At 56.6% G+C, this 14,572-nt stretch overlaps 1 protein-coding gene and 1 long non-coding RNA gene across 2 annotated transcripts in view; one reads left to right on the top strand and one right to left on the bottom strand.

Annotated features, from left to right (window-relative positions):
* Positions 1–11,956, bottom strand: part of MAPKAPK2 (MAPK activated protein kinase 2) — a 45,210-nt gene extending 33,254 nt beyond the window's left edge. The window contains exon 1 of the mRNA XM_038541991.1: positions 11,618–11,956. Coding sequence (XP_038397919.1) covers positions 11,618–11,956 — 339 coding nt within the window. The remainder of the gene's footprint in view (positions 1–11,617) is intronic.
* LOC119872486 lies at positions 1,960–8,364 on the top strand. The gene is made up of 3 exons (XR_005361844.1): positions 1,960–3,329; positions 4,189–4,379; positions 4,993–8,364. It is a non-coding gene; the product is annotated as an uncharacterized LOC119872486 (long non-coding RNA).
* Positions 11,957–14,572: the final 2,616 nt, after the last annotated feature.

The raw sequence follows: 14,572 nt of genomic DNA, 5'->3' as shown, positions 1-14,572 counted from the left end.
CATATAGCAGAGGTATTAAAGGGGTCTAAACCCAAGGGGATGACCCTGACTGTCTCCCATTCGAGGCTAATCCTGCCATCTGGGCGTCCTGATGGCCAGGCAGCAGGGAAGGCAGGAGGCAAGCATGGAGGAGAATAAATGTTTATAAACACTGGCTCAACGGCTGAATGAATAAAAATACTACAGCCCTGGGAAAGGTGACGGAACACTGGCCTGCAGAAGGTGAGGGTAGAGAGGAACGGTCCCTGCTGCCCGGAACCTGGGCTGCCCACCTTCTTCCCAGCATAGGGTTGTTTTCCCAGCAGTGCGGGAACAGTAATACAGAAAACCCTTCATTCAAGGCAGGAGTCCTCTACAATCAAGTCTGAGATCAAGCCCGAGCCCTGTGATTCACAAATGAGGAAACTGAGTGAGGCCCAGACAGGTTCTCGGACCTGCTGAGGACCACACAAGCCAGGGCGCTCAGATACCAGTCCCAATCTGTTTCTCCTACAAATCTGTGGCATGGAATTAAGTGGCCCCATGGAAATTCAAACCTCTGACCTCAGACCTGGCAACTTGGGGCTCAATACGCATCTCCTTGTGACACGCAGGAGCGAGGCCAGCCGTCACATCACCCTGGACCGCATCTGTGTGTCTCTGCTTTGTCTGGAGCTAACTAGAAGATGCCAAGAGCTGGAGGAGAGCTGGCTAGTTCTACATCCGTCCCGCTCTCAGTTAAAATTCTCTGAGAGACAGAAGGATCATCTCCGTAGTGGAACAGGAAAAGGAGGGGCTCTGGAGCAGGGAGGAGAAAGAGAAGAGGCATCAATGGGAAACTGTGGTCAGGGCCCTTACAAGAACGAGAAATCCGTTAGTAGAAACAGAAGGTGCCAGCTTGAGTCAGCAGATCCGAATGTGTGGAGGGAAGAAATGCCCAGAAGACTGTTCTGCTATGAATGGTTTCTTAGCAGATAAGAGGAAGAACAGGTTCGGACACGGTCGGGGGGTGGGGGGCGGGGGGCTTTACTAGGCCCCTGGCTCAATCTCAGAGAGCCTAGCCCAATATTGCTCCACGCCCTGATCGGCTCCTCTTGTCCCCCCTCCACCTGAGGATCACTATCAGGACCTTACGTTCATGCAGGTAGCGCCCACTATTACTCAGCGATCACACCTTTATTAGGCAGCTAGGTATGATGCACGATGCCAAAATACTCCATGATCTTTTTTTTAAAGAGGGTATATAGTCACATGGAAATAAGAGGATATATAAATATCGAAGATGTGAATCTTCGGGGACTTACAATCCAGTATCTAGAAGAGCCCCCTTGAACGTGGAGACAGACTGAAACAGGGGAAGAGTGTCTTGGCAAGCTTGACAGGGAAGGTGGGGGAGAGCCACTTCTAGCGTGAAGGCTTTCGTGAAAGTGGCAGCATTTGTACAGGGTGGAGTAGCTAGATACAGAGAGGGGTGGGGCAGGGAGGCAAAGATGATACAGGTGGACAGATGGCATACATCCCGTGAGCAAAGGTGATGGGGGTGGGGAATGAGAGGGAGGCAGGGCCCTACTAAGGAAACAGCAAAGGTAAGGCACTTCAGCTGAAACACAGCAGGTATTCAGAAAATAAACAGCAACAACAACAACAACAAAAAAAACCCACAAAAAAACAGATTGGGTCACATCAGGGAAGGATCCGGAAATGTCCTGTATTTTACAGGCAGAGTGAACCCACTGAAGGGTTTAAGCGGGGAAGCTGCATGATCAGAGCTGGCTTTAGGCAGAGTAATCCCCCAAGGAACAGAGGGGGCAAGACCTCCCTTCCCCAGCTGAGGTTCTCAGAGGCAGCCACGCGTTTCTCTGGCCTGGCCCTACCCCACCCCACCCACCCCACCCACCTCCGGCTCTCCCTTCCTTCTTGCTCTCATTACACCTCAAACCCCAGTCTCTGTTCCTTTTAAAAACCTAAGGCAAGGTAACCAAAACAAGTCCATGAAATCAGAAGGGTCCAGATGCGGGCCGAGGGTCACTGGTACCCCTCCTCCTCCCCGCAGGGAGCCCAGGTGACCAGCACCCTGCCAGGCGAGGGGGGACATTGGGGGGTCACATGACTGTATGAAGTCCCTGAGGATCCCACACCAGCTCCAGTGGAAAGGATGTGACACTCAGGAGCCCGGCGGTTGGAGGGAATAATTAAACTTCAGTGTTTCTGTAAACACAGGCATTTCCAAAGCAGGCTACTATATGCACTGGCTCTGTCCCCGATTCCTTCTCCCCTTCAGAGCTCCGGGTGCCTATGAGGACAGAGGCACCTGAAGGGCGCAAGATGACCCCTGCTACCTTCTCCTTTGCTGGCATTTGCTGGCGAGTCGGTCCAAGGCCCCTATGGCCTCTACACCAGTCCACCTGCATTCCTAGGATGCTCTAAGTTCCACACTTGTGGCCTCCAATGCCCAGGGCTCCCCCTCCACCTCCCTGCCCCTCCCCCCAGGGTCCTCTGAGCTCTACAGAAGTCTGGCCTGTCCAGCAACTGGCAGATCCTCCACTTGGAGAGGCTTCACTGCCCCAGCTCCCCTGAAGCCTGGCCTTTAGAATCTGCAAGCTTTCCTCTAAGAATTTCAGAAGCCAGAGGAGGAGGCCCGGGACAGAGAAGAGGGAGGGTATGGTTACTCCAAGGACAGGGGCTCCTTCTGTCAGAGTTAAAAATAAACTCTTAGCAATTTACACCCAACTCCTCCCTTCAGAAGCCAATGGGCCTTGGCAGATAAATCTCTCCCCGCAGAGAAAATGAGGCCCCAGGGGGACAGACAGGAGAAAGCAGTCCACAGAGACACAGTCCAGTATGTAACTCGAGCTGAAGCCAGAGGGCCCCCCAAGACCTACCTCAGCTCCTATTACCCTCCCTCACACACCTCTTCTCCCAAACAAACCTCAGTCTCAGAAAAAAAGATGCAGAACCCTTGTTTGCATGGTTAGTACCAACACCTGTCCAAGGATTAGGAAAATCAGAAAGAATGTCAAAGTCAAGGTAAAAGAAATGGTCCACCCAGTATCTATCATGCTGTCACCTAGCATCTCTGTTCTGCTTCCTCGCCTGCCCAGGATCCCCAGGCAGGAAGGGAAGAGGCCACCCCACTGGGCTTCGATGAACATGGATCAGCAACAACCCTGCCCCCACAGTCAGGAGACAGAAGAGACCGGTGTTCTCTGTGATATCCTGCAGGTGGCAAAGCTGAAAAGGCTGGAGGAGCCATGCCTGACTCGGGAAGGAGGGCCCAAGAGCCAGGGCCCAGTAACCAGGGCCCAGTTACGCTTGGAGGCGGACAGTATGAGGTCACATCTCTGAGCGTGGTAACCCGAAGCCCCACACAGCAGGGGGGAAGATTATAGCTGAGCAACGGGACAGGGACAGGAGTCCTAGGGCAGGTAGCAGGCGGTCACGGGGCAGTCGGGGGAGGGCCCGGGACAGCCCCACGTAGGGGCAGGGCCTCCTAACTCAGCCATACACCTTGCGGCAGGGAGGCCTGCTTGCCAGTGTACCTTGCAGGCAGCCAGGGCAGGAGGCAAGCACGGGGAAAGTCTCATGGACTCTGATGAGCTTCCACACCCTCCCCCTAGCCCTCCCCCCGATGGAGAAGCAGGGCAGCTCCCCGGGCCCTTGTACCCCTTGTACAGCGGCGGCCCCCTGCCCTTGCAGCCTGAGCTTGGCAGGTGGTTGGGGGCAATCACTTTTATCGCTCTTCCGAGTGCCAGGAGTGAGATCCGCCACCTGGAGCAGCCCCAGCCATGCCTCCCTCCCAGGGCTCGGGAAAGGCAGTTGGCCCCAACCACCCACCAAGCTCAGGCTGCAAGAGAAGGGGCCGCAGGGGGAGATATCGAGCTAGAAGAGAGACTCCGTCTTCTGCAGTGTGGCAGGGACAGGAAGGCTGGGGCGGACAGCAGGGCCCGGCTGCGAGGGGAGACTGCACCAGTGGCAGGTCTATTTTTAGCTGTTGGGACAGAGGGGCTGAGTAACAATTCTAGGCCCTGGGCGGGAGGCCAGGTTGCAAATGTCCCGTGTGTAGGCTGGGAGCCTAGTGACAATATGGATCATCACAATGGCAGGGAGGTGATTGACGCCATCACCTGCCACGGAGGGGTGGAAGGCAGAGGTTTGTCAGTAGGTCCCCAGCAGGGGCTCATCAGTAGGTCCCCCTCACCTTTGCTCTAGGTTCAAAAGAATCAGTGGGGCCGAGTCACGCAGAGAGAAGGCCCCCTTTGTTCCCCTCATCTGCTAGGAGACAGGAAAGCCTTGGAATGGTGGCCACCCAGCGTCTGCCTTGGGCCACCACCCCTCACCTTCCAGATGAGCGCTAGATGGCCGCTGGCCACGGAGATGCCTGGAACGTCCGTCCCTTCAGAGTAAGATGCCCTTTCACATGACCCTTCTGGGCAGCTCAGGTTCCTAGCAGAATAAACACAGAGCCTGGCCGGTGCTGGAGGGGAACACGACTAACAGATAGGGTTTGACCTTGGGGCCTCGTCCCAGCCTCTCCCACCCACCAGCTTGCACCCAGAGATGTTTACTAGGTCGGAGAACCAGGAGCCCAAGGCTGCACTCCCAGGGGCTGAGCACAACCTCATCCCCTTCTGCCCTGGGTGTCTCATTCCTCCAACCACGCAGGGTGGCCTGGCCCACGGGACCCCACAGCCAAAGCTTCTGGGCTGAAACCACGGCTTTGGCACCAAGTGAGCCGGAAGAGAAGGAAAGAGGCATCCCCAGGCATCTGTCTTTCCTCTTGCTTCTCCGGACTTCTGGTCTCTAGTCTTACATAACCTTGGGGAGGGGGGGAGTGCTATCTGGATGTACATCCCGATTTCCTCATGGGCTTTGGGAACAGCCCCCAGCCCCCACCATATCTCTGGGTGACTTAGAGGGAGGCACCCACTGGGACGAGCCCCACCCCAAGGCAACACGAAGCCAGACTAGTGGACAGCAGGTCAGACTACAGCCCTCACCCCCGCCCCCTTGCAGGGCGCAGCCTGCACAGCCAATCCCCGCAGCCTTGTTTGGACCCACACCTCAAATGGGAACAAAGTTCCAGAACACGAAGAGTTCTTGCTCTCCACCCTGAGACCCCACGACACTAGGATTCTTCTGCCCTCAAGGTAAGAGGAGACCCCCGCCCCGCCCCGAGTTACACAGCCCATGCTCTCCGCCGAGGCGCCCGCTGGAACGCTTGCCAACGCTTGCCAAGTCTTCCCACGAGAGAAGGAGCAGCTGGTCGGCGATGAGTATTAATTAACTGGACGCAGCTACCGTGGAGCCCAGCATCAAGCCTATCATAGGGGCATCCCCGCTGGCCCCGGCACTGCTGATGGTCCGACAGGGAGCAGGTTGGGCACAGCCTTCCACCCCGTACCCCCCCCCCACCCCACCCATGCCAGTGCTCAGGAGCAATTGGGAGCCTGACCTCAGACACAGGCACCAAAGCCTGGGAAATTTAACTGACCTGTTCAAGGTCACATGACCAGTTAGCAGGGCACATACACTGGACATCATCTTTTCCTTTCTTAGCTAGTACATGACCAGTAATAACAGACTCATCTTCATAAATCTGTACCCATATATATCCTAAAATGCAAAATATCAGTATCCAGCTAATGATGAGAAAAGGTACCAAATCTGATTTAGGTTTTACCCCTGGTGTACGGTAAGCTGCCCAGGGGCATGGCCCCTTCTCTCCACCAATGTCCCCATCATTAAGGTGACCTATGTAGAAAAAGCCCAGGGAGCAGTTAGTTCAGCTCAGTTTTGCCCTGCAAGGGCCACAGTCCCAATACTACTACCTGTAGCAACCAAAACATCACGGGAACCGAGACTGAGGGAAGATCCCAGGGAACTGCATCCCTGATGAAGACCAAGGGTAAGACCTGGGAACCCTTCCTGCCTGGCCTCACCTCCCACTCTGGTGAGATGGAAGGAGTCAAGAAAGATGCCCAGGGAGTGTCATCAGCTCTAAGGTGCAATGAGGTATGGGACTCTTCCGCACGGGCCTTAAATCATTACCAAGAGCAGCTGCGGCCCCTTGGAACACTAAGAACAACTCTGCCCTGCCCGCCCCTCCCTCCTGGAACACTGAAGCATCTGCAAGGATGTAGTCCGGGAAAGACAGGGAAAAAGAGACCCTATGTGGCCCTTGGAAGGGCCCAAAGTGGAAGAGAGGAAGCAAGACCTCCAACCATCAGGGAGAGTTCTGAATCAGAGCCCTGAGGGCCTCCTGGTAAGGACTCCAATGCAGACACCAGTGCCCTGTCCTTCCCCACTGTGGCTGACATTCCTCCTGGGATTTGCAGGTGACAGGAGCTTTGGCCTCTCCTCCAACCCAGGAGCTGGCCAGGGATTAAATCTGCAGTCCCAAAGCTTGGCCCCTCCAGACCTCTCCCTGAATCCCTGCACCTGCTTCTTAGGGAGAATCGTCAACTGATGATGAGTCGACTCCTCTGGTCCCAAGCAGTCAAAACATGTTAATCGTGGGCCCCGATACCGTCATGCCCCCCTGAAAAGGAGCCTCTTCATTTCCCAGGCACCCACCAACATCTGGTCCCGAGGCCTGGGGCTGCTTTTCTCCCCCTTTCCATCAGCCACTGATCCCAGATCTTAGCTGGAAACTATTTTCAAGCTCCATCAAAGCCCAGAATTCACAAGTGAAAAAGGACCCTACGTTGATCCACCTTTGATCCTGCCTCAGCGGGCGCCAAGGCCCCACGAGAGGGAGGGGGTCTCTGAAACCAGAAACTAGACCTCCCTGGTCTGAACCTCTGTGATCTGTCACCCTTCTTTACAACAGCCTGTTAGTTTACTTCATGCCCCACAAATACTGTAAAGCCTGCTTTTAATACAAAGCTAGGTTCGCCTCATTTCTGGGCCAGCAGCCCTACACGCTCCCTGCCCACCTGGTCTCCTGTTCTCCCCTCAGGGCCAGGGTCACCAGCCCCTCCTACAAATCTGCTTAAACTTCAGAGGCCCAGCAATGAGCCCTCCGTGGCTCCTAGGCTCCTCACAGATTTCCCTTCCAAAACTCTTCTATCCCCAACCACACAGTTTCACCTCTAGATCAGCACAGTCCAGTAGAACTTTCTACGAGGATGAATCTATTCTTCCAAGCTATCCCGTTCAGTAGCCAGCAGCCGTGCGTAGCTTCTCAACACTTGAAAGCTGGCTGGCTGATTTTTTATTTAATTTATATTAATTAATTTTAGCTTAAATAACTGTGCGTGGGTATTGGCAACCATACTGGACAATGCAGAATCCATCTGTTAATCCTGCCTTCTCCAAATCGGTTTCTTGACCCCCTAAATTTTAAGGCATTTTTTACGTCTGTATCTCTGTATCCTCTACACCACCAAGCATATGGTAGGATGCTCAGCGAAATGTCAACAACCTATAACCACAGTGGATTTAAAAGAGACTGATTTGGGTGTCGGTCAGTTAAGTGTCTGACTTGATTTCAGCTCAGGTCATGATCTCAGGGTCATGAGATCGATCCCCTCCTTGGGATCCACACTGGGCCTGGAGCCTGTTTGAGGCTCTCTCTCCCCCACCTCTCTTTCTTTAAAAGAAAAGAGGCCAATTTAGTCAATGAAACTGTCCCCCCATGTAATTCCAACCAGCAAAGACAATTTGGGGACACTGCCCCTCACACAGCCAGGCTACCTATCCTGCTCCCCAGGAGGTGCTCAGCATGAGGTGTGCTGAGCAGGATGCAGCCTGTACTTCGGGGCCGTGGGAGCGCCTGTGTTCCCCTCTGCATCCAGAACAACCACGGGAGGTTCCGATTATCTCCCCTTCAGAACACCATAGGAAGCCACACCACAGTGACACAAAGTGACCTAGGGAGGGAGAACCATAGGAGAAAGGAAAGGAGACGACATCACAGGACCTTGTTTTCTCTAATCCACGCAATGGAAAGATAAACAGAGATAAGGTATGATAACAGTCTATATTTTGTACGGCAATAATATGCTTCAACTAATCAGAGTCACACAGCAGAGAGGGACAACGGTGCCAGCTTTAATTAAATTTGTTCAGCTAATACCCAAGAGTCACCATGACACAGAGCAGCAGGAAGCAGCTGAGGAACCCCCCGGGGAGTACAACCAATTATTACACAAGTGGATTGAGACTAGGTGTCCTTACCAAAGAAAGAGTTAGGAGAATTCCCACATTCTTATACAAAAAAATAATAAGTACGATTTCTATCAAACGCTCCCTCCAAGGGGTGGAGGTGGTGTAAAAAAAAAATTTTTTTTAAAAGTTCATTACCCAATTTAAAATTCATGAACCGGGATCCCTGGGTGGCGCAGCGGTTTGGCGCCTGCCTTTGGCCCAGGGCGCGATCCTGGAGACCCAGGATCGAATCCCACGTCGGGCTCCCGGTGCATGGAGCCTGCTTCTCCCTCTGCCTGTGTCTCTGCCTCTCTCTCTCTCTCTGTGTGTGTGTGTGTGTGACTATCATAAATAAATAAAAATTTTTTAAAAAATAAATAAAATAAAATAAAATTCATGAACCTGCTGAGTTGGTATATAAGCTGCCACCCCCCCCCCCCCCGCCACCCCAACTCTGGAGTTATTGCTGGAGAGGCAATAAATACCCACCGGGCATCCCCTCGCCAAGAGCCACGAGGGTAAGAGGGCAGCTCCTCGGGCTTAGGGAGCTCTGGAGCAGCAGCCAACCCCAGGTCCGAGCCTGCGGACGTCACTGCAGTTATGAAGTGGGAAGAGGTCTGAGATGGGGAGTCAGGCGCCCCAGGTTCTAATCCTGCCTCTGCCAAGTGCATGGCTCTATGACCTCAAGCAAGTTTTTGCTCTGGGCCTTGGTTTTCTCCTCTGCAAGAAGAGGGGGTTTAGAGGAGATGACCTCTGAAGTCCCTTTCGACTCTGACAAAGTATGAGTATGACTCAGAACTTAGCAAGAGCAGCCAGGAGAGATGGTGAGGTGAGGTCACAGCACCCACTAAAAGCCCTGAAATGCTAGCTCTCCGAGGTGGAGGTAGAGAAGCAGCAGGGTTAAGTGGGGACTTTTTTTTTTAAAAGCACTGATTTCACTTAAGAGGACTAAGAGGTCATCAGACCACAGAAGGAGCAGGGCATCCGGGGCAGCCATCACCTCCCATCCACTCTCAGAGCTGTGAGACAGCAGAGATCAGAAGCCCCCCGAGGCCCAGCTCCAGCCCTATAGCTCCTGCCCTAAATCCTCAGGAACGGCCTGACACTGGATGTAGAGTAGAGGTCTGGTCCCTTTTTCCTCAGGCACCTTCCAGGTGGGGTAATCCGTCCTCGCCTGCAACATCCGCCTCCCTCGTTTTATAATCAAAGCACTCCTGGTTCTGAAAATCGTTTCACTACTCAGCATCTGAGGTTAAGTTCATCAAGATTCAAGATCTAGAAATCTCTTTGGTGTATGTCTCAAATAGGGTTCTTTGGCCCAGATTCCCCCCACAAGCTGTAATTATGTCTTAGCCAATATTTGGATATGGAAGTACTGTTGACACTGCTGTCACTCTCTGAATGCCTCATACCTTCTTTCTTCCTCTATTATTAAGTTTTTACACAAAGATGTGTGGGAATCTACAATTTAACAGTTGAGTCAACTTATAATATCTGGGAGCAGACTGCCTGTCAAAACAGACTGACTTCTAACCTGAGCAGGATGAATTATGAGTGTTACTTAGACTGCTGCTGGATTTTTCCTTTCAGAACGATTTACAGGAGGGAAACGTCCAAATCTCTCTATTAATTACAATAATAGAAACCTGAATTACGATAGAGATCTGAGTCGCCAACCTAAAACATTTTAGCCTATGGTTTTACGTGTCATGAAATAGAATAAAGGAAGAAGTTGTGAGTTTCTGTTCTGAAGTCTTTATGCAATATTCCAACTATCCAAGGGGATGAACAGCCATCGTCCCCAAACTGCCAACGGGTGAGGGCAGATGGCCTCTCAGAGGGAATAGAAAACTCTCCCAGAAACAACGTCTGTCACTTCCTCACCGGTACAGGTTAACTGTGGTCAAACAGCTCCACTCACCTCCGCTCCTCAAGGTCAGAGCCACAGGTAAACCACCACTCTTCCCACCTGTCCCCACTTGTGAGTATGGAAAAGAGTGGTCTAAGGCACAACAACCGAAAGCCCACGGCAAGAGCTTGGAGTCGAAACCTAAATTCTGACAACGCTGAGACTAGCTGAAAGCCCTCCCCCAGAAAAGGAGGATGCGAGCAGCAAGAAAATCACCGTAGAGGCCTTAAAATCTGGACACTGGCTGTGCTTGCCCTCTGCAACTGCAAAGTGCCAGAGTTTTATTACATCTAATTATATATTCCAACAGTTCCACCCATCACACCTATCTGAGTTTTGTATTAAGAACTTAAACACAGCTAGCTGGGGGGGGGGGGGGGGGGTAGGTGGAAGAGAAAAATATAACACAGGAAGTATTTTTCTACTCCTCCAATCATTTAAGACGCCCCAGGGGAAACAGGCCTGATGTGTCACCTTTAGAGATGTGGTTTGATCTGAAACCTGTCGGAGGGGAAAACCTTCTTAGTGACCCCGAACCCTGGCTCACACTGCACGGGGGACCCACCTGTGGCATCAAGACCTCCAAGTCCATTCTGTTTAACTCCTGAAGCGGGTATTCTCACTTAAATCCTTATCCCCACCCCAACCACCACACCCCCTTAGAAAAAAAAAAAAAAAAAAAAAAGAGGTTGGGTTTCCCCAGCTCGAGGATAACGTCCACCAATCCCGTGTCCGGGGCTCCGGCGCCCTCTCCGATTTGCGGAATCAGCACGGCCCAGGCGCGGTGCAGCCCCGGGAGCGGCGGGCGCAGGTCGGAGCGGCTGCTCGGGGTCGCCCCCCCCGCGGCCCCGCGGAATCCCCGGCCCGCACCCCCCCCGCCCGCGCGCCCCACGGCGGCTCGGCCGCGCTCCGGAGGCCCAGGGAAGTGAAATCACACATTCCGGCTCCCAAATAAGGAGCGAGGCTAAAGCAACCCCTGATCCGACTTCTCCAAACTCCGCGACCAACCGGCTCAATGAGTAATGGGGCCTTTTGTGCCCGCGGAGGGAAAGAAAGGAGGCAGGAGAGGATGGGGAACCACAGCCCCCGAAAGTCACTTCCTCGGGCCGGCGTGAAGCTGGCAGAAGTGGGGTCCCCGAGCCAACCGGCCTGCGCCCCGGCTGGGGCCCGCTGCAACCCCACCACGGCAGGGACCTCCCGGGTCCCTCCCGGTCCCGCCACCCACACCCGGAGGTGACCGGAAGCCCGGTCGGCGGCGTGGCGGGCGCGGACCTGACCCCCCCGCCCCCCGCGGGCGCCCCGACTCCCCCCGCCCCCCGCGAGCGCCCCGACACCCCCGCCCCCCACGATCGCCCCGACCCCCCCGCCCCCCACGATCGCCCCGACCCCCCCGCACCCCGCGGGCGCCCCGACCCCCCCGCACCCCGCGGGCGCCCCGACCCCCCGCCCCCCCCGACCCGCCGGCCGACGCCGGGTCCCGCGGGGCTCGGTGCGCTCCGGCCGCTCCGGAGCCGGGGGTCCCCGGGAGCCCCTCGGAGCCCGCCCCGCCCCGCCCCGCCCCGCCGCGGCCCGCGGACCCACCTTGAGGGCGAATTTCTCCTGGGTCCTCTTGTTGAAGATCTGCAGAACTTTGCCGTTGATGCCCAGCCCCAGGACCTGGGTGGTGACCTTGTAGTCGTCGATGATGGCGTTCTTCTTGATCTGCAGGCTCGACTTGACGTGGAACTGCGGGAACTGCGGCGGGGCCGGGGCCGGGGCCGGGGCGGGGGCCGGGGCGGGGGCCGGGGCGGGGGCGGGCGCCGGGGCGGGCGCGGGGGGCTGCGGCGCGGCGGGCGGGCCGGGCGCGGGGGGCTGCGGCGGGGCGGGCGGCGGGCCGGGGAGCGGCGCGGGCGGGCTGTGGCCCTGCGAGCCGGACAGCATGGTGCCCGGGGGCGGGGGCGCGGGCGCGGGCGCGGGGGCGCGGGGCCCGGCGGCCGCCCCCCCCTCGGGCTCGGGACCGGGTCCCCGCCGCCCCCCGCCCGGCGGCCAAGTTTGCTCGGGGCTGGAGGCGGCTGCCCCGGCCCGGCCCGGCTCCAGGCTCGGCGGGCCGCGGGGCTCCGTGGGTCCCGCCGCGCGCCGCTGGCGCCCGCCGGGCCTGCTGCCTCCCTCGCAGCCTCCCCCCGGGGGCCTGGCGCTCGGCGGCCGCGGGACGGCGGGGCCCGGCCGGGGGGAAGCGGCCGCGCGACGATGCTCCCAGCCCGGGGGCCGGCGGCCGCGTCACAGCCTCGTCTGCGTCCGGGGCCGGCCTTAAAGGGGAGGGTCGGAGGGGCCGGGCCGGGGGGGCGGGGCGGGGCCGGGGGCGGGGCGGGGGCGGGGCGGGGGCGGGGCCGGCCTTAAAGGGGAGGACGCGAGGTGCCGCGGGGCGCCGGGGCGCGGGGCCCGAGACCGCGGTTGGCCGCCCGCCGGGGCCGCGCGGAAGGCGGGCAGGCGTGTGCGAGGAGCGGCGCCCCGGAGCCCCGAGATCCCCTCTGCTCTGCCGCGTCCGTCCGTCTCTCTGGGAAGCAGCAGCCACGGGGGAGGACGGGCGGGCGGCCGGCGGGCAGCAGCCGCGGGAGACCCGGGCGCGGGCGGGGCGGCGGCGGACAAGCCCGGGGTCCCGGGGACCGGGTGAGCGCGCGGGCAATCGCTTCGCGACGTTCATTCGCCTCTGAGTTTTGCATTTCTCTTCCCATCGGTGTATCGCTCTGCCCTTAAAAGGTGGATCGTGGGGTAACCGCCAACAATGTAGCAATGGTAACTTTGAACTTCTTTTATGTAAATGAGCTACAAAAAAAAAAAAAAAGGGAAACTGAATGGGAACAGGAGAGACTGACCTTCAGCCTTCCCGGAGGGCCCGAGCAAGCCACCTGCTCCTCTAACCCAGCGGAAAGGATAGCAGCACCTTTGGGGGGGGGGGGGCGGGGGAGACTCAGAGAGGACTCTGTGGCCCAAAGGGAGGTCTGGGGACTAGGTTCTGATCCCCGGCAGGGAAGAGTTAGTCGCTGAACCTACACCATTAGGAGAAGCGGGTATTTTTCAGAAGTCGGGTTGGAATCCAGATTGGCGCCGGATCTCTGGGAAAGATCCCGAGGACCTAGCTGGGCCTGCAGTAGCCCGGGTCAGGGCAGGTGGCTGGGGAGGCCCTAAGCATACGCCGCCCCAGGGCCTCTGCACGTGCTGAGGGTGTGGGGGATGATACCAAATACACCCCCTGCCGACCCGCTCCTGCTCTGACTAGTGGGACAGTTGAGAAATACAACAAAGGAACCGGACAGGTGAAGACAAAGCCTCAGCTTGATTACTGATAAGGCAAAATTAAAAATAGGGCTTGGGCTGTGGCCACACGTGGCCCCTAATGTGTCCTCCCTCAACACTCCAGAGCTCCCTCTTCCAGGGAGATCCAGCTCAGGGAGAAAAGAAGGGAATAGCCTGAGGGTAGGGGCCCCCTGAGGACTGACCCCAGGCTGGGACGGAGCAAGAGGTGGAGCAGAAGGCTAGCCTTCTGGGAGGGCCTCCCGGAGTGGACCGCAGAGTCCACCGCGTGGGGCTGGGAAGAAAACAGTTCCCCTAACATAAATATTAGCTCTTTCGAAGCAGCGTTAATTTTTTTTAAGATTTTTATTTATTTACTTATTTAAGAGAGAGAGAGAGCACACGGGGCAGGGGGCAGGGGGAGAGGCAGAGGGGAAGCAGACTGCCCGCTGAGCAGGGAGCTCAATAAGGGACTCGATCCCAGGACCCTGGGATCATGACCCGAGCCAAGGGCAGATGCTTAACCTTTGGAGCCACCCAGGTGCCCCAAAGCAGGGCTTATTCAGTGTACAACTTGACTGTGTACAAGGTTCCATGCTCAGCCTCTCAGTGGCAGGTAGTGTTAATGTGTGGGGAAGAAAACAGAAGGGTGCAAGGGAATGGCATGGCCAAAGTGGTGCAGACCCAGGTCTGGGAGCTGGAGGGGGAGGGATTCACCTCCAGCTGCAGTAGTTGAGCGTGGATGTGGTTAGAGTTCCCCGCCCTGCCACCCCTCACTCTTCAAAGACACTGAGACTGCCTAAGGCCACAGAGATTGGAAACCACCTTCCCCTCTCCAGTGCTGCAGTGGGGCTCTCACCTCCCCCAAGGCACACAGGGGAGATGCCCAGGGACGGAGAAGGAAGGAGCCAGGGATGGGGAGGTGGAAAGCTCCAACTGCTCAGTCTCTCTCTCTGCTGACTGAAGGTCCCTGTCTGGTCTGGGGCTGCTCCACGCTCTGAGTTGGTCTTTTTCTGCCCACAGAGAGTGTCACTGGGGGCTTCCTACTGCTTGGCATTGAGCTTTCACCTGGCTTCTCTCCACATGGCTGGAAAGAAGATTAGCTCTCTGCCTTTTCAGAGATAGGAAAGCACAGAGTTTAGAGACAAATGACCTGAGCTCAAGTCCATCCTCTAGTGGAGGTACCCTCAGCAAGCCATCTATCCTCTCTTTGTATCTGAGTAAATGACAAAAATAATGACATTTACTTTTGGGGCAGAGTGAGAA

This window comes from Canis lupus, chromosome 7 (assembly GCF_011100685.1).
Source record: "Canis lupus familiaris isolate Mischka breed German Shepherd chromosome 7, alternate assembly UU_Cfam_GSD_1.0, whole genome shotgun sequence".
Taxonomy (NCBI): domain Eukaryota; kingdom Metazoa; phylum Chordata; class Mammalia; order Carnivora; family Canidae; genus Canis; species Canis lupus.
The sequence above is the reverse complement of the archived record's forward strand: the minus strand, read 5'-3'. Positions and strand labels throughout refer to the sequence as shown.